This window comes from Ammospiza nelsoni, chromosome 4 (genome assembly GCF_027579445.1).
Source record: "Ammospiza nelsoni isolate bAmmNel1 chromosome 4, bAmmNel1.pri, whole genome shotgun sequence".
Classification (NCBI taxonomy): domain Eukaryota; kingdom Metazoa; phylum Chordata; class Aves; order Passeriformes; family Passerellidae; genus Ammospiza; species Ammospiza nelsoni.
Window position 1 is genome coordinate 55079853 of NC_080636.1, and position 18840 is coordinate 55098692.

At 41.6% G+C, this 18840-nt stretch overlaps 2 protein-coding genes across 6 annotated transcripts in view; one reads left to right on the forward strand and one right to left on the reverse strand.

Moving 5' to 3' along the window:
- Positions 1-145: 145 nt before the first annotated feature.
- On the reverse strand, positions 146-17202 carry ABCE1 (ATP binding cassette subfamily E member 1). The gene is made up of 18 exons (XM_059470756.1): positions 17025-17202; positions 10850-11017; positions 10454-10539; positions 9846-9943; positions 9338-9455; positions 7357-7494; positions 7143-7212; positions 5981-6077; positions 4919-5008; positions 4205-4326; positions 3341-3562; positions 2873-2932; positions 2731-2789; positions 2451-2561; positions 2219-2361; positions 2000-2122; positions 927-1038; positions 146-679 (listed from the first exon to the last, which is right to left on the reverse strand). Exons 2-18 carry the CDS (start codon positions 10950-10952, stop codon positions 632-634), a joined length of 1800 nt encoding a protein of 599 aa, XP_059326739.1. The 5' UTR covers positions 10953-11017; positions 17025-17202; the 3' UTR covers positions 146-631.
- A 150-nt stretch (positions 17203-17352) lies between these two features.
- Positions 17353-18840, forward strand: part of ANAPC10 (anaphase promoting complex subunit 10) — a 32759-nt gene continuing 31271 nt past the window's right edge. Inside the window, exon 1 of one of the 5 annotated variants that reach the window (XM_059470411.1) lies at positions 17353-17614. The gene's annotated coding sequence lies outside the window, so the exon portion shown is untranslated. Of the gene's footprint in view, positions 17615-18105; positions 18408-18481; positions 18721-18840 lie in introns of those variants that run through there. The other 4 variants (XM_059470413.1, XM_059470409.1, XM_059470410.1 and 1 more) reach the window with 4 other exon arrangements.

The window sequence follows — 18840 nt, forward strand, 5'->3', positions numbered from 1 at the left end:
TTATTTTCATCTCCCTAGGTCTGAGAACATGCACAGGGACAGATGACTAAAAAAAGGCATAGTGACCTTCAGTGTGAGAAAAGGGTGTGTGACATTATATAAATATACACACTTCTGAATTAGTAATTGAAGAAATTCTGCAGTGTCACAAGTTACGTGGGTATTTTATTTCTGAAACCCTCAGCCCGAGAGATTCAACCTTTTTAAAAGAGGAGTCACTCTTGTAGCATGACATTCTTAGTAAACTTCCCTCTTATACAGAAAACAGCTTCAAAGATTTATTTTAAAATGAGGAAGTTCAGTCAGTACTTGGTACATGAGTAGGATATATTCAATTGAAAACTTCCCTTAAATTTTGAAAAATCAGGAGACCCATTTGCACAATTTCAACGTGGTCTATTTTGAAATTATTACACTGAAAATAGGGCTGTGTCACCAAAATATAGAAAGTGGCAGTTTTACTCAGACTAGGATGTTTACTGCTACTATCTCAGATGTTAAATGCAGCAAGAGATTTTAAGCTCCAAAAGATTAATTGTTCTAAAACCTGATCTGAGCCATCTCATCACAGCTGTTTAGATTCCAATACGCATGTCTAGATGCCAGTTAAAAAGATGCTGGGATTCAATATTTAGTCATCCAGGAAGAAGTAGTTTCCACTCTTCTTCTGTTCCACATCCTTGGGAAGAGAAAAAAGGTCACCATTACTTGAAGCAGTCTTTGGCAGACTTGAACATAACTGAAATAAAAGACACTTATCTAAACTCCTTTCTGCTTCCCTTATTACAAAATCTTACTAGTTTCACATGCTGTTTTTCCAGCACAGTAGAACTACCCTGTCAATCTTCATTTTGTTCCATATTTTAAAATCTGGCTTCGTATCAAACAATCATAGCTCCTGTACTGCAAAGGTAGTCTTCTCTTACCTTGATGGAATTGAGTTTATTTATTCTTGGTCTGTAATTGTTGGGGTCTCTTCTAAAAGTGATTTCAAGCTGAGATAAAAACTTATTCATTCCAGCCAAGAGAGTCTGTGGACTGTTGAGAGAGAATAATATTTTAGCTATATTTTCAGAAGTTTTATATCATATGATTACAGGCAACTTTGATCTCCATCCTGAGCTCACTCAGGTCTGGAACTGCAAATGTAAGCTGTATTTGACATGCTACCTTTTTATTCAAACCCTATCTCAGATGCTGCTGAAAGATGACAGTAGTGTCTCATTGTGGCTTCCAGCTGTGACCTTTTCTTTCTTATTATTTTGTATCTACATGTGTGTGCTGGCACACTTACATTCAAGGAAACAAAAAACCTAACCCAAAATCTAGCAAAGATCATAACATAACTTTCTCAATATCCATGAATGAATTTGATTTTTGAATTTCAACATGGGTGTTCTTGGAAGGAATAGCACCTGGCTACCCCAGCCAGGGTAGATTGCCATGGCAGACAGTGTGTTTATTACTTCGTCTAGCTTGTGTGCCAAGTACTCAGTGTTCTAAAAGCCTGTTTTCTGATAAGGCTGCTCATTGAAAAGTCTCTGTGATCTACATGAAATTACTAACAGGAACAAAAGTAGACATCAAAAGGGACAGCTCTGAAAGAGTAAATCAATGCACACTGCATGATGGCATTAAGACTTGCCCTTCACTACATCTGCATACAGGTACCATTAGTACACTGCTTTCTTCTACTGCAGCTGGAAGTTATTTTCAGAAGGGTAGTTTACAGTTGGTACTTTTTTCATTCCTTGATCTCTTCTGATTGTTATTTAGCCATCATGCAATTGCTTAAGGCTGGTCTAGTTTTGAGGGTTTGGTTATGTTCCTCAACCCTGCTCCAACTATGGTTTAGGCAGCCTGTAGGAAAGGATCAATCCCATTTTCTGTTCCATGATTCAAAACAAATGTCAGAACCCTCAGGACAGTCCTGGATGCAGCTTTAATTTCCACAGGCAGGGATGACAATCTTGTTTAGTAATCCCAACAAATCTCTTACCTGTTTGCCAGTGTGTTCTTGGAAGGAATGCCATCAAAAACAATCACACGATCAGCAAGATATGTAGCCATGATAAAATCATGTTCTACCACAAAAGCTGTTTTTTTAGCATGGAGAATGAAACTGAAATGAGGGCAAAGAAGAAAAGAAGAGAGAGTAATGTGAGCTCATTGTAATACTAGTGCAAATAATGGCTCCTTGGCCAGCACGTGCACTCACCGTTTGATGACTCTGGCAGCCATCAGACGCTGCTCAGAGTCCAGGTAAGCCGAGGGCTCATCAATCAGATACACATCTGCAGGTTTACCCAGACAAAGCGCCAACGCCACACGCTGCAGCTCACCACCAGACAGCGTCTGAACCTGGTGGGGCGGGGGAAACAAGGCTGGGCTTAGTTCAGGTACAGGCTCAGAGTTAAGGCAATGAGGATGTTGATTCAAGCAATTAATACCTCCTGGTCAATGATGTTTTCTATCTGAAGAGGTTTCATCACGTCAGTTACAAACTGGGGGTGTGTATAGGCATCTCTGATCTTCTCGTGCAGCAGCTGACGGACACTTCCCTAGCAAAAGGAAAATGTTGCCATTCAGTTTTATGCACCACAAGAAAACAAGCAGAAACAGAATAATAAAAAAATCTATCTAAATAGATACAGCTACAAAATAGGCATAAAATAATTTCTGTATGTGTGTTTTGTAGCAAACACGATAATAAATAAGGCTGAAATGTACCGTAGATTTAGGGCTGATTTTCTGTGGTTTGTAGCTGACATTTAGGACTGGGACCTCACCTATAAAAAGACAAAATTAATAATGTAAGCAAGAGAATTTCCAGTATCCTTAAAAAGGTTTCATCTTGGGTGTAACACATTACCTCCTTCATCAGGTGTAAGTCTTCCTGCAAGCATTCGGATAAATGTTGTTTTGCCAGTTCCTAAAATAAAATAAAATACAAGTTACACATTAATCACTTTTTAGTAATTTAGACCTCTAACAAGTCACTGATACAACAACAACTAAGTAATAAAGAATACATTTTAAAATTAGATTGCTTTGAGAATTCCTATATTATCTTCCAGCAATGGATAGCACTATCTTAAAACTACCACCTAAGTTTGTAAAACAGGGTAGGTAACAAACACAACACAGTGGCACTGTTAACACTCAGTAACTTCACATTCTTCCTACTCAGGGGGCTCATTCTGTGCTATCTTCACCAGGCAACAAGCAGTTCAACCTGACTCAAACCCAGTAATTCTGAAGCCTGGCTCCCAAAGGGAAGAAGGGCTTTAGGAGCATATCCAGGGCTGGAGAAGTAGTTTCCAACATAAATTGCACTTACCATTTTCTCCTAACATCACCATAATTTCAGAATCGGTGAATTCTCCAGCTACTATGGATAGTTCGAATTCTCCCATCTTTTTCTTCATTCCTGGATATTTGTACATACACATCTTTTTAACCTCTTCTTCATTAGCTGTCTCAGCTACTTTAAATACCAGAGATGCATCTCGAAACCTTAGATTTTCTGTTGGAACATAGCCATCTAGGAAAATATTTATGCCTATGGTTGGAGGAAAAAAGATCATTAGAAAGGTCTGCAACAAAGTAAAACAAGATGAATTTCAATTCCTGGCTGCAAATTTCATTCTGATAATGAGAATGCTGGATTTTTAATGCTTTAAAAGAAGCAACAAGACCTCCTCTTTTAAGGCATGCACATTGCAAACTGAATGAAGAAGAGCCTTACTAAACTACAGAATGGCTGGAGCAGCTCTTCCTGAAAAGCCACTGTTAGTGATGTGTGTGGGGTTTAAAGGAACTCCTGCTGTTGGGCCCACTCTCTTAAAGCCAGTTTTTACTGAGTCTCAGTACCACAAGTGGGGTCAATTCAGTTGAACACTACATACCTCTGTACTGTGAACCTCTCTCCTGCCCTTTCTCTACTACTTACAGGGCCTTTTGTGTAACTCCACTGTTTACAAAACACCTGCAAGTATCAAAATTATGTCCATAGCAAGTGAAAATGAAGGCTTTTGGGTTGAGTTACAAATTAAGTATCATTTAACACAGAAATTCTGCAAAAAATCAAACAGATTTTTCATTGCTGAACTGTGACAGGATGAGGACGTTTATATAGCAGACAACTGGCATTTTGCTGTCTTTTTTTGGGAAAGTTTAAAAAGAGAAATATGGCAAGAGTTACCTTCTCTTACGCTGAAAGGCATGGTAACAACACCATAAGCACTTGGCACTCCATACAGGCAGCAGATAAAGTCAGAGAGATAATCTAATACACTTAGATCATGCTCTACAACAATAATGTACCTGAAAAACAAAGCCAGAGAGATGCTTTTTTTATCTCAATGCAAAATATTTTTCTTTCTTTTTTTCTTAATCTAGTCTTGCATAAACAAGAGCTATCAACATGATCTTTAGTTAATATGATTTCTTCACTTTATACTAAAGAAGGAGAGAGTTCATATCTCTCACCAGCATTTTTTAAACTGCCAAAAAGCTCGTGAATGATAAATTTCAAGTCCATCTTCAGCATGAACTGGCAGATTCTTTATGTACATTAAGTGGAAGGATGTTGATTGATTTGAGTGAAAAATATTTAGCACATTTTAAGAAAATAAAAATCTTTGTGAGAAAGGGATGCAATATTCATCCCTTTGGTGAAAAGTAATCACCACGGTTTTCCTATCCTTATTACAGGATTTTGAAATGGGACCAGAAACTACAGGAAGTAAGTTTCCAAAATGCGAAAGAATAGAATATTACAGACTTGGAATATCTGGAACATCTGTTAGTGTGTCATACTGAGGAGTGAGCACTTCTGAGGGGATGGACTTCTTCTTCCCTCTGTAAGCAGTCATGCACTATAACAGCCTGGTGAAACAGCTGAACTTGTATTTACCTGTCAGGGTTTATGAGGGACCGGATAGTGATGGCAGCCTTCAAGCGCTGCTTGACATCCAAGTAGCTGGAAGGTTCATCAAACATGAAGCTAATCCCAAAAGGAAGAGGGAAGTCTTAGTGAATGCAAGCTTTCTACTTATTCAAACATAATATTAACATTACAACCATTAAGTAAATAGAAATAAAAAAGAATCATTATTTATATTGAGAAAGGGAGAAAAAAATGAGCATTGTGCACACCTGCCTTTATTCTCTGTAGACTGCCACGTGAAAGTGAGTTAAGTATTACTTTCCCAAAAGTTCTGACAAAGTTATCCAAGTTATCAAAAGTTACAAAAATCAGCAGTTAGGATTCCCATGCACTAACTTAAATAAAGGTTACCTTAAATTTAACTAAATGAACTAAAAAGTGCAAAAATACTTTAGAAGACTGGAAGAAGGACATTTTCTAAAAAGAGAAAACTGAACAAGGAAACCCACTTGAAATTCACATCAACTGAACAAAAAACAGCAGCCCAAGTGAACAAAACCAACCAATCAACAATTCATAAAAGCAAAAAAACCAAAACCCTGTAACTCTTCTGATCTTGCTCTCATGGTCCCAAGGAGTCAGGAAACAACAAAGATCAGACAGTAATTTCCTGCTTGCAAAGACAGGAGAGGAGGGACTCAAGTTCTAAGAGGTGGGGAAGCAGCTGTACTTTTCTCATTCGGAGAGGCTAAGGGAGGTGTGCCGTCCAACAGGATACATTTAGGTGGGATTAGGGAGAGGTTATGAGGTTGGGATACTGAAATCTAACACTGCCTTCTGAAATCAGCTATTTCCACTCAATAAATGAAAGTATACAGAATCCAGAGATTAAACATGAAGTAAGAATGGCTTTCAGCTGATGAGCTGGCAAAATTTCTAAAAATAATTTTTAAACATTATTTAATAATTTTAAAATATTCTTCACTACTTCATAGAAAATATTATTGTTAAGAATAAGAGTAAATTTGAGGACCATATTCTGAGACAGATTATTAGAAGCAATGTGTAACAGAAGTAAATTAAACATACATATCAGCCTTCTGAATGCAAACAACTGCACAAGCAAATCTCTGAAGTTCTCCTCCTGAAAGGTCCTCAACATTTCTTTCTTTCAGATGTGTTAAGTCTGCAAATAAGTGATTAATTTTAGGTATGTGATAACCAACAGAACAGTCCATATGTTTATTACCTACAAAACATGTATAAACATAGCAAACATTCTACAGAGAAGGAAAGAAAACAGAAGGACAATAAGCTTTCATTTTACACAGCATCAGTATCATACTGCTAATACTAAGTCACAGCAAGCTCTGGCTTCTCTGCAGCATTAGCTGCATGGCTGCTTCCTGTCGTGCCGAAGAATTGTATTTCTATTTCTTTTTCCACCACACTGGTGAAGATTCTGGCCCTAAAAAGAAACTATACCAGTTCTGACAGTGCTTCTTGTCAGGCTTGCCTGGAGAGTTCTGATTTTCTTGAAAATCAAGTCCCTCAAACCTTACAGGAGATGGGTGAAGCAGGTATTTTCTAAGCAGCTTAACGAACACATTTCAAGAATAGGTTGTGTCATTAATAAATTAAGTGGGACTCAAAGACCACATTCTTGGTGACACAATGGCAGCCTCACCTTCACTACCCAGCTCTACCAAAAACAATCCCACAGTGAATTTAGCAACAACTAAACTTAGTAACAACTAAATACAGAACACCTACAAAACATTACTAGGGCTGGACTATGCAGATGTTCTTATTAATTGTATTAATCTCAGAAGTCAGTGTTACTCCCACTAAAATTAGATACATACAAGCTTTGGGGAGAGTGTGGAATATTAAGATAATATTTTTTACATGCAGTGTAAAAAGGGGGATGCTCACTCTTTGCCATATTTGTGAGCAAGCAAGAGCAGCAGATGTTAAGTGGGATTTTTCTGGATTTAAAAATAAGCACTTTCTACTATGAAACAGAAGCTGCATCACATTCTGTTAACTAGAATGTATCAACTAGTTTGCCACCAGAAAGGATTATTTGTGTTATTTATATTACAGCATGCCCTGGGCTTTACACTAAAGCACTTTTTCTCTCTTTGAGTTGGTATAATTTACATGCTCTATCATATTGTGGTAACTTGATTGTTTCAGTAAATATGAACTTCTCAAATGCTTTAAAATTTGACTGTACAAAATTACTTACCGAGCTGCTGACACACAACAGTTTGTGTCTTGGTTTCATCCTTCCTATCCAGAATTGATCCCACTGTTCCCTGTGTGATAAATAATAAAAACCCCCAAACAACATTAAAAATTTCAAACAGTTCTGAGTTATGCTGCTAAATAAAACTTTCAAACACATAAGAAGTACTACAGAAGAAGCTCCCAGCTTTCTATTAACTCATGAAATGTCTCACCTTTGCAGCTTTAGGGATCTGGTCCACGTACTGAGGTTTAATGATAGCTTTAAGGTCATCTTCCAGGATCTTGGTAAAATAGTTCTGTAATTCAGATCCTCGGAAGTAAGTCAAAATTTCTTGCCAGTCAGGTGGATCCTGTGAAAAATTAAAGCCTGGGTTTACTTATACCATTTAAAAACATAGTAAGGAACCCTAATTTCAAATTCCAATCAATAAGGCAAATAGAATATGCTTGTAAGAGAACAAACCAAAAAAATCTGCAAAAGCCTTCTAAGAACAAAGTTCAGAGAGACCTTCTTTTTCCAGGTTTCACTAATCTTCCAAAAAAATTAAATTTGCACAGCTAAGAAGCTACTGAACTGAAACAACTTCATGGGGAAAATGACAGCATGGATTCATGTAACCACACTTATTAGCTATCTGATACAGCCAATCCAAAGAAAAAGGACTGGAATGGTAAAAGCACGAACCAGCACAGAAAATGCAACAAATCTGGTAATCTTCTCTGGTTCTAGCAAACATTTCCAAGGAACAGAAGGGAAAAAAAGAAAGGAAAAATGACACATTGAAAATAAAAGGAACTGTTCAGAGCAATCACCCAGGAAAAAGTTCCCCCTTGCACACTGTACTACTCTGAGGGGTGGTGAGTTTATTTCTTTGATGATAAACAGTATGGATCAGACTGGCACAGTCATATTTCCAAACCAAGCAAATACACAGAGGAAATGCTTCATCAGTTTTAGAGCAGAAGCAACATGGAAGATTCAATTCATACCACGTGTTTCTGTGGTCATACTGATATGGCTCCTTCACAGCAAAGTCTGATTTTGGAAGCATGGTAATTCAATTAAGTACACATTCAGAAAGTCAAAAGTTTTGCTATTCCTGCAATACTACCACCTGAAAGAAGAAGTCCACAAAAGAATATAAACCAAACTTGAAAGAGAATGTAAAATGTAGCTGGGAAATTACTATTTCTTTGCAGCTTTAGGTAGCAGCCATGACTGAACAGTTTAATAAAACATTACTCTTTCAGGTAAAGAAACTGCTGAAGAAAGTATCAGCACACTTGTTCTTACAAGTGCTTCCTGAAGGACAAAACTGTGCATCAGAATTCAATTATCCCCATGCAGTCTGAAGGTAAGAAAGTAACATCTGAAATACTGATAAGAGGAGTCCTAATAGTTATTACTTATGCCCTTTCTCTAATGTATTCACTCTTTGGAGTAGAGTTAGGTAAAAAAGCCCTTGTAAAATGTTTTGCTTACTGGCTGCAGTTGGACTTGGAGCAAACACATAGGAAAATGGATTATGAATTCCCATGAATACCAGCAGATTACAAGTTTTAAGTCTCACTCTCAAAAAGTCTTATTTCTAAGTAACTAGCAATATGAAGAAACTAAGGATTTTTCAGAGCTCAGCATTGAAGTGTACAGTGGGAAATACCTTCAACCACAACTTACAATAACAACATACTTTATGAGAAATCTTCCTCAAAAGAATCAAAGATAAAAATGCCTAAGAGATCCCAAGGATACACAGTAAGTGCTCACAGACACTTGAGCTGTTCAGATAAAAAACAAAGGAAACTTAGAAGAAACTCCAACACTTGAGCTATGGAAATTCCTGATGGGAACAGGTAAATTATGCAGGGAGAAAAACGTGACTTTTTTAAAGACTGGGATTAAAAAATCCCCAAGCCCATAAGTACAACTTCAAGAAACCTACCTCTGATTTTTATCTTTTGTGAGTTACAATTAGTACCCTTTTCTTTCTTGAGAGATATACACAATTTGCAAGAAGGCAAATTGTTAGCAATAACCTCCTACTACTGGTCCTGTGTGGAGTAGGTCACTGGCTGTCAATATCAAAGTGCCAACAACCTTACAAATCTATCACATTCACAGATACAAACACTCAGTCCAAAAAAATAAACAGCTACCTAAAATGCTAACTCTTTTTTATTGCTGATACATACATCATATTTTCCAAGATTTGGCTTCTGTTTTCCTGCTAAAATTTTCAAGGCAGTTGATTTTCCAATACCATTGGTTCCAACCAATCCCAGCACTTCACCTGGACGAGGGATAGGCAACCTGTACAAAACATTGGTAAGTTTGTGTTACATTTATGCCATCACACACCAACACTCAGTGGGCAAGTAAATGCTGCAAGCCATTTTCAGACCTTCTGATTATTACAGCTTTTGTTAACTTGCAAATATCTAACCCAAATCATATCAAGTTCCTTAAAAATAGAAGAGCATAAGAAATACTTAAGGGCAGTGTGTTTTAAAATAGGGGCTCTGTAAAATAATCCCTATCACTAATTTATTTCATTATAATACTTTTTAATAAGAAAAATTTAACTAACATTCTAAAAGGAAGCTACTGGGGTAAGAACCAAGAACACTTTGATGTGCACTATGTTTACACTATCAAAAACTTGGATATTTTTGTCTCTTTGATATTTGAAAAATAAAATACCTGTGAAGTTTGAAGGCATTGGCACAGTATCTATGTGTTGTTTCTTTCTCCAGGTTGCTAGGTAAGTTAACAATTGACAAGGCTCCAAAAGGACATTTCTGGAATTGAAATAAATTATAGGTTATTAGTGCACACAATTTATTAACAAAAGCCTATGTGTTGTACTACACCCAGCTGTGCATTTATATTTTTAAATGGACCTCTACCAAATTTCCTTTACATGGTCAACCTGCCAAGGAAGTTCTGTGCCACATTTTACAAATTAGTAGTCTGCAGTTTAGACTGTCAGTCTACAATACAAATAAGGCACACTGCATATATTCTACACCTTTCACAAAAAACATCTGTCTGCTGCTAGGTGTCTACAGACACAAACAAAAAACCCAAACCAGGCCAAGCAAAAACAAAGCCACAAACAAAACCCACACCTTGCAACCCAACCAGTTCAGTCAAGAGACACAGTTCTTCACTTTCTATAAACAGTAAGTTAACTTGGTCTGATTAATCCAGGAAAGAAAACTGCTTTTTGAAGTTACAGTATGCATTGCTAAATATAATAACAAAATAAGGAAAATGTAGCACTTTAAATAAAGCAGTTTAATTTTTACCTTGATGCAAATACCACAACCAATACAAAGTGTTTCTGAAATCCATGCTATTTTGTTCTGTGATGTGACTTCTATGCAAAGTTTTCCTGGTGAAAAAAAGTAAGATAAGATCAATCCAGTTTCTGGTGAATCAGAATTCCTGCCTACTAAAGTTCACAGAGGACCTTGTAACTGATGAACGCTCACTGAAGCTTCAATTATGCAAAGGCTTGAAAAGTGTCATTATTACTAAGAATTGTTTAAGCTTTTAGTGATACTTCTAAAAGCTTTATGAAAAAAAAAAAAGCTTGAATGATACACAAAAATCTATCAGTTACAAAAAGCTCATTCTATGGAGTAGAAGTGATTTAAAAGGCCTCCAACTGCTCCAACACTTTGTTACACTGTATCTCTTACCCATTCGAACCACAGGACAACTCTTCTTGCATTCCTGACGACATTTCTTTGGCTTACATTTGTCATGGTTGACTATAGCAATTCTTGTTAATTTGTCGGCCATAATGCACAATTTAGGGTTAAACACATATACCAATTATAAGAAGGAGTAGTGGGAGTCTTCCAGATCTTAAAGAAAAAAAAACAAAAGCAAAAAACACTGTAAGAGATCAGGTCACTAACAGCACAGAGAACAGACTCTAACCTAAGTTATTGCCAGTGGAGTGCAGAGATCAAAAATGCAAAATTATTTTATTTTTCCCCTCCTTTAAGCAACATGACAAACAGCAAAGTTAGAGATACAAATAACAAGGGTACTGATGTGTAGATAACTGCACAAATTTTTAACATCACCTTTCTGTCCCATTACTATTTTTCCAGTGTAGAAATAAAATTGTGATTTATCTGAAAATGGATTTGTTTCCAAAAAAGCACGCTGTAGTAAGAACATAAGAATCTATACAGCTCCAAATTTTAGTTTTACAAGTTACCTGGTATAAAGCACCCTTGTCCACATTGACAAATTGTGACTACAACTATTACTCTAAGGATATGATTGAATATACATTTACAAACTGTATGCTAATATTCTGTATTAAAGGATTAAAACAGTGTAAAATGTAAACCAGTTTTCAAAGTGAAAAATTTTAACTGAGTATAAAAAGTAAACCAGGCAATATGAACAGACATTCATGATGATGTTTGGTTCTTTAATCTTGAGTTCCATTAGTATCTGAATAATTACAGTTACCTGCTTAATTTCCTAATATGGTATCAATGCCTATAATAGATTGAAATAAAAATAAGTAAAATTCTTTATAAGGAACATAGAAAGGCTCTGCAAAGGGATCTGGCCAAGCTGGATCCATGGGGATCATGAGGATCAGTGAGGCCAAGTGCTGGGTCCTGCCCTTGGGTCACAGCCACCCCAGGCAGTGCCACAGGCTGGGAAGAGTGTAAGGAAAATTGCCTGGTTTTGGAAAAGGACCTGGGGCTGGCTGGTGACAGTGACTGGCCACAAGCCAGCTGTGCCCAGGTGGCCAAGAAGGCCAGTGGCATCCTGGCCTGGATGAGCAGCAGTGTGGCCAGCAGGAGCAGGGCAGGGATTGTCCCCCTGGACTTGGGGGCACCATCCCCTGAGCGCTGTGTCCTGCTCTGGGCCCCTCACTACAGAAAGTCACAGAGGGGCTGGAGCGAGCCCAGGCAGGGCAGTGGGGCTGGGAAGGGTCTGGAGCCCCGCTCTGAGGGAGGCTGGGGGAGCTGGGCATGTTTAGCCCAGGAAGGGAGGCTCAGGAGAGCCCTCCTCACCCTCTACACCTGTCTGAAAAGAGGGTACAGACAGCAGGGGGGTCGGGCTCTTCTGCAAAATAACACAGCACAGGACAGGAGGAACCAGCCCCAGATCTCACCAGGGGAGGTTCAGATTGGATGTCAGGAAAACTCTTTGCTGAAAGGGGGACAAGCAGTGCACAGGCAGCCCAGGGAAGTGGTTGAGTCACCATCCCTGCAGGTATTTAAAAGACATGTAGATGTGGCCCTCAGGGACACAGGGCAGGAGCCAGAGCTGGGTTAATGGTTGGACTCAATAATCTTGGAGGTCTTTTCCAACATAAAAAACTCCATAATTCTGTGGAGTACAAGATGATTAAATATTCCTGAAATCACAACTAAATGCATGCAAAGAAGTGAAATTATGACTTGTTTTCCTCTCTATAAGCCCCTCTTTGTTCTTTGTAATGTACATAGGATTGTAATGGGACTTTGTACAGCTGCAGCAAATGGAGGGAAGGGCAGAGAATTTTAAATGTAATCTAGTACTTTAAATGTGCTTTAAAGTACATTTGTATTTCCTTTACTATATTAATTCATAATAATTAAAATAACAATAATAATGACTTTTATTTTCCTATGAACAAGACACACCTAAGGACAACTCCCTCCAGCTCCAGAACAAAGACGACCAACTTATGAGGCCCTTGGAAGATTTTAAGATATTGCAAATTATTTTTTTTTTTTTTTGTAAAAAGAAATGCCATAAAGTACAAAGCATTTCCATCTCACCAAATAAAGGGATGGCAGCCCTACAGATGATGCATGTTCAAAATCATTTCAATGCAGTATCAGTATTCAATGATATAATTGGGAAGAAGTCTGGAAATACTTCAGGTTTCCACACAGTGCAAAGATGCAGCTGCATCCAAAGGATTCCAACATCTCTAATTAAGGAAAGGTTTTTTTGGATGCCCAGCTCATCTTTGCTTCACCAAACCAAAGCCTCCTCCAATGGTTTACAGACTATATTTACTACATATGGCTGTTGGAGGAAGAAAGGTTGTGACTTGCAGACTCATGAAGGAAGCAAGAATAAAATGGGTGTATGGCACACATCATGTTAAATTCTATAAACTTCAGTTGGAAGGAATCCTCCAGCTACTACTGCAACATCTGGAAGATGGACATCCAACAGCAAAGGTCAGAAAAGCTGAGGTTATTGTATCCTTAAATCCATTACTACCATAGGTACCAACATTTTAAGTGGCTCCTTTAAAAAGTGGTAGTCTTATTCCTTTATTCAGATTCCAAAGTATTTTAAAACTAATGTCAGAAGATATTCTTCATCACCTATAAATGAATGTAACTATTCACACTGCCAACCATATTGTGGCAGTTTATACTTACATTTCTTTTTTTTTTCCTTTACTAATTTAAATTTCCTAAGCCAGGAAGACCTATTAACACAGCTGATGTTTTCAAATAAATGACTGAATATACGAAAAAAAATTAAAAGTGATTCAACAGTTCTGTGTTGTCAGACCAGACTGACAAAGTAGGGCTGGACACTGAAATTGCATCCATAGACCAGGCAAACAGGCATGGAATAATGAGTCTGCAGTTCTCACTTTAATACAGCAGGAAACAACAAACTGAAAACCGTATTTTTGAAGACTATAAAGGTGCTTTAGTCAGGGTAATTTTCTTGGGGACAGATACTGGATGTTGTCATGACTTCAAATAAAGATCCATTCCTTGGGAAGACATCCCAGTGCCTTTCACTAAAATCCTGCAGTTTACAGAGAGTATTTGGGGGTGAATGATTCCCTCTCTGTTTTCCCAAGGGAAGTGCCAAGGGGCCCTTTCTCCACGGCCTGAGCAGACAGGGCACGGTGGATCTGCCCCCTGAGCTGCAGGCAGCAGTGAGCCAGCCCTGTGGGTGCCCCAGAAGCAAAGCTCCCTCCCCAGCCCCCAAACCCTGCTCAGCCACCCACCCTCCGGGCGGGGTTCAGCCTGCAGCTCACAGCACGAGTGGGACGGGGCTGCTCCCAGGCACCACGGCAAACACGGCCTGAAACACACAATTCCTGCCGAGCTCCTCAGCAAGCTTTCCTCACTCTTGGCAGGATAATCACACTGAAGTTTGCACTCGCTGCTGAATCAGACTGTGGCTGGTGAGCAATAAAACAGCCCGAGTTTGGGAATTTTTCTAATTCTAACTTACTTGGGAAAATGCCCATGTAAGTTCCATTCTAACTTACAGCTAATTCTAACTTACACAAAAATGCCCAATCTGTGGTGAACAGTTTTGAAGGGGTCAGTGAACTAAGTATGTACACTAAGCATTTATTAGAGTATGTGGGGGCAGGGGGGAAACAGAAGTAATGAAGCAGCATGGAGACACACATCTCACACTCCTCCCCCTCTGCTCCCACCTATGTGACACAAGTGTCAGTTTATCCAAAACTCTCTAGTGGTCTTAACCATCTTCAGAAAAAAAAAATTGTGAACTTCTGTATTATTTCCAGGACTGTGCTGATATCTATAATGACAACTGCCCACAAAAGAAAATAATAATATCTACTTAGAACTCAGAAACAAATAAACAAACTGTCCAAAACCAGACTGAACTCAAGTTCTATATTTCCACCCAGGTAGCTGAGTGGCATTTAAATTAACATATGGAATAGGATGGTCTGACTGCAGGGAACAGATGTAGAACTCTCAGGAGACTGAACACAGATCAGCAATGTTACAGCACACCAGTAACCCAGCAGGGCAGTCAGCACTTCAGGGGCAGGACAAACTGGTACTCAGAAGCATTTGACTTCATGACTGTGCTTCTCCTTTCCATATCAAGAAGAACAGAATAAAAAACAGAGTATGAAAATACTAATTTGCAACTAACTACCAGGGTAAAGAGCTATTTGAGTTATTGAATGATGATGGTGTGGCAGCAGAAAATCTTCCCAGCATGGGCTGACAACACAGGTGAAGGAAGGAGGGAATGACTAAAAACTGCTGGCTAGACAAAAAAGAAAATGTTGTAAAGGCCCTGTCAGTATCATTCATTAAAGCCAAAAGCTGCCCATTACATTCAATTATATAATTTAGTACAAAAAATGAAACCTGTCTAAAAATAAGACACCAAACATGTTATCACAAGCCTTCTAAGCCAGCATTCTTAGGCTGTCTGGTACAGCTGCTGCACACCCTGACACACCAGATTACAAAAAAAAAAAAAAAAAAAGAAGTTGCCCACGTGCAGACCTTGCTATCTGTCACAGAAGGCAACAGCAATGTACAATCTGTAGAACATGTGCAATGTGCTTGCATTAATAATATTTCTTTCTCATGCATTAGAGCAAAATTATAATTTACTAAGTCAAGGCAATTATGACTGAGAAGAATTTGTAATTCCACTGAATTATTCAGACTTAAACAAAGAAAAATTTAAACATTAAAAGTAAATGAAGACTGAAACAGAACCAGAGACCATTCATTGAAAGATGTGAAGGGAAGGCCTGGGTTCAGAATTGTGCCATCTTTGGTTACTTTGCACAAAACCAGTGAACACTTCACAAAATTACAGTGCATGAGACCTCAGAGAGAAGGGCTGTGGAAAGAAGTGAGGATGAGCAGCATCTCCAGCTGCCACTGAAAACAAGCAACTGAGAACTGCCTCTCAACTCCACTGCCAATGGGCTACATACAGGCACACCATAACAAGGACAATAAAGCCAAGAATTAGAATACCCAAAGAAAATTGAAATTATAGGTAAAACAGTAAATGATACAAGAACTAGTCTATGCTTAAGGTTTTCTCATTTAAGAAACCGAGGCAATGTAAAAAAAGTAGTTTAGACATGCCCCAGATTTCCCTACTGTATTAAATCACTATGTTACTCATAAGACACGTCATGAATAAGAAAATATGTTAACATGAAAGCATATGGTCAAGTATACTGACGCTGCAGAACGAGTGGGTGTGTTTAGCTTGTGCTGAGCAGTATTAATTATCACTCAATCTTTAACATTTCCCCTTAACATGAAGTGAAATGCGTGAGAACGAACCTGTAAATTAGCAACCTAATGAAACTAATGGAAGTATTTCATGACCACTGGTTTAGGACTGCAGTTTACAGAAGGAACCAAAGCAGGGAAACTTAAATTAGGGCGTGAAAACTGTCACAGGAACTTGCAGGTGAAGTATCCAAGTGCATTCCAGGCAGGAAACACCACCATGGTCCTTGAGAAAAGCCCTGCCGGCTTCTTCTTTTGTTTTTTTTTTTTTTTTTTTTTTACACATACCTCGCAGAAAACAGCCTTACCCCGCTATCTTATCGCACCTGCAGGAAGGCTTGATCTCCTCACCACCTCACAAGCACCCACGTGGATATCAGCTTCCCTCAAAAGAAGGCAAAATACGGCCTTCCCCCCTAGCCCGAGGAGGAAGTTCCCAGTTTTCCTAGGAGCAAAATGCCGGCGTTGCCTTTCCCAGAGCCAGGCCAGCGCCGCCAGGCGAGGATCCCGCGCTGCCTCCACAGGGAGCCATACCCACAGCAGGGCCGGCGCTCTGACCCCGCTGCCACAGAACCCGAGGCGCGGGGGATGACGTGCCGCGTGTGCAGGCAGTGCCGGCCCGGGCCGTGCCCACGCCGGCAGCGAGCCCCGAGCCCCGGGAGCCTCCGGCCCTGAGGCCCGGGCGGGGCGCGGTCGAGCCGACCCTTCTCCCACGGTGCTGCGGGCGAGGCCGCCGCCCAGGCCGAGCCCAGGCCGGCAGCACACCACGAGGAGCGGGGCCCTTTCCCCACCGCCTCCGTTCCCGTGCGGGAAGGCGGGAGTTCCCCCCGGCGCTGCTTACCGGGAGCTGTGAGGGGGGTGCGGCGGGGCCGGGGGCAGCGGGGGTGGGAGCGCGCGCGGCGCCCTCGCGCCGCGGCCGGGAAACGGCGTCCGGTGATCCCGCGCGCGGGCCCGCGCGCGCAACGTGCTCGCGCCGCCGCCGCCACCCGGCCAAGATGGCCGTCGGGCCCGGGGGGCGGGGCCTGGCGCGCGCCACGGAGAGGAGGGAAGGGAAGGGAAGGAAGGGAAGGGAAGGGAAGGGAAGGAAGGGCGGCTCTCGCCGCGGACAGCAGGGGAGGGAGGGGCGGCCGTCCTCACCATGGAGACCTAGAGCGCGGCCGTGCGTAGGGAGCGCAGCCTCCCGGGGCGGGTCGGGGCGCCCGAGCTCCCCGAGCCCGCCCTGCGAGCGGCGGCCGCGCTCTGAGGGGAGCTCCCGGGACAGAAAGGTCTCGCTGGCCTCTGCCGGGCAGGTGGTGACAGGCAGCAGCAACAGTTAAGACCGGTGCTTCTCTTCTCAAGGAAAGGTGTTCGTTCCCTTTCACGACCGCGGTTTCGGCATTAGGAAGCGAGCTCCAATATCGGATACGTCCGGGGATTGATACAACGCGAAAGGTACCAATACAGAATGGTCCCGCTAGCCTTTACCTGCCCTGGGCAGCGTGTCTTCTGAACCTGCTAGCCTTTACCTGCCCTGGGCAGCGTGTCTTCTGCACCGGGAACACTGGGGCTACGTGCTTTCATTCCCATCGGGAAGAACTGTCACTCTCTTTGGGAGCCCATCACCTCACTAAGAATACCACCTCCAGTAGTGATCGTGCCCACGGATTGCTCCCACACAAGGGACGACACCCGGGTCTTGCTGGCCTTTACCGGCCCTGGGCAGCGCGTCATCTGCATCTGAAACACTTGGACTACGCGCTTTCCTTCCCGTGGGGAAGCATCTCCAGGAGGCGCCTCGGGAGCTCGGGGTCCATGCCCAGCACCGAGCACGTCCCAGGCTCGCTCCCGCACCGGAGGAGCCGGGACGCGGCGCTCCCGCCGGCCCCGCCCCGCCCATGGCGCCGTGTGAGGGGCGGCCCCGGCGCCTGAGGGGAGCGGGCGGGGCGGCGCGCGCGCACTGCGCTCCCTCCGCTGCGGCGGCGGCGGCTGTGGCTGCTCCCGGCGGGATCAGGTGGGAAAGGCGCGAGCTGCGGCTCTGCTGGGGCCGTGAGGGGAGGAGGAGGAGGAAGAGGAAGAGGAAGAGGAAGAAGGTGCAGCCCGGGCAGAAGCCGGGCTGGCTGAGGGGCTGTGTTCGCGCCGGGTGTGGGGCTGCCCGGCCGGGCGCCTCCCGCCGTGCGTGCGGGGCTCTGGCGTCGCCCCCGCGGGCGGGGAGCGGAGCCGGGCCGGGATCCGGCGGGCCCGAGCCGTGAGTAGCTGCTGCTGCTTCGTTTCCGATACCAAAGCGGTTTGTAGGCCTGAGGGCCACGGCCTCAGCATAGTGTTGTAATCTGGTTACTTTTCGTTTTGTTTATTCATAATTGTTACAGTTATAACTAATAATGTTAATCGAAAGTCCTGCAGCCAAGTCGTGAGGGGATGGCTCCCGGTTGGTTTTTCAAAGCGGCTTCATCCTCTGGTTGCTCTTGGTTTTCACGACAGCTTGCACCTAATATTTACACTTTACACTCCTTGTAAAGATGTGCTTGCCTTCTTTGAGGAACTGCTTGTAGCTCTACCAGGTAACTTTGGAAAGTCTGGGCTTTCCCAAAAACGTATTAAAAATTATTTTTTAGATTGCTTAGAAATATATGTATAAAACTGCTAATTTAATTCTTTTAGTTATGTTTCCTTATAATGGA

Coding starts and splice junctions, on each gene's coding strand:
- ABCE1 (XM_059470756.1), bottom strand. CDS start 10,952: ATGGCCGACAAATTAACAAGAATTGCTATAGTCAACCATGACAAATGT. Junction 7,495..9,337: donor CAAATCTTGGAAAATATGAT/GTATGTATCAGC, acceptor AATTTTTCACAG/GATCCACCTGACTGGCAAGA. Junction 2,562..2,730: donor AAATCAGCCCTAAATCTACG/GTACATTTCAGC, acceptor TCCTTTTGCTAG/GGAAGTGTCCGTCAGCTGCT.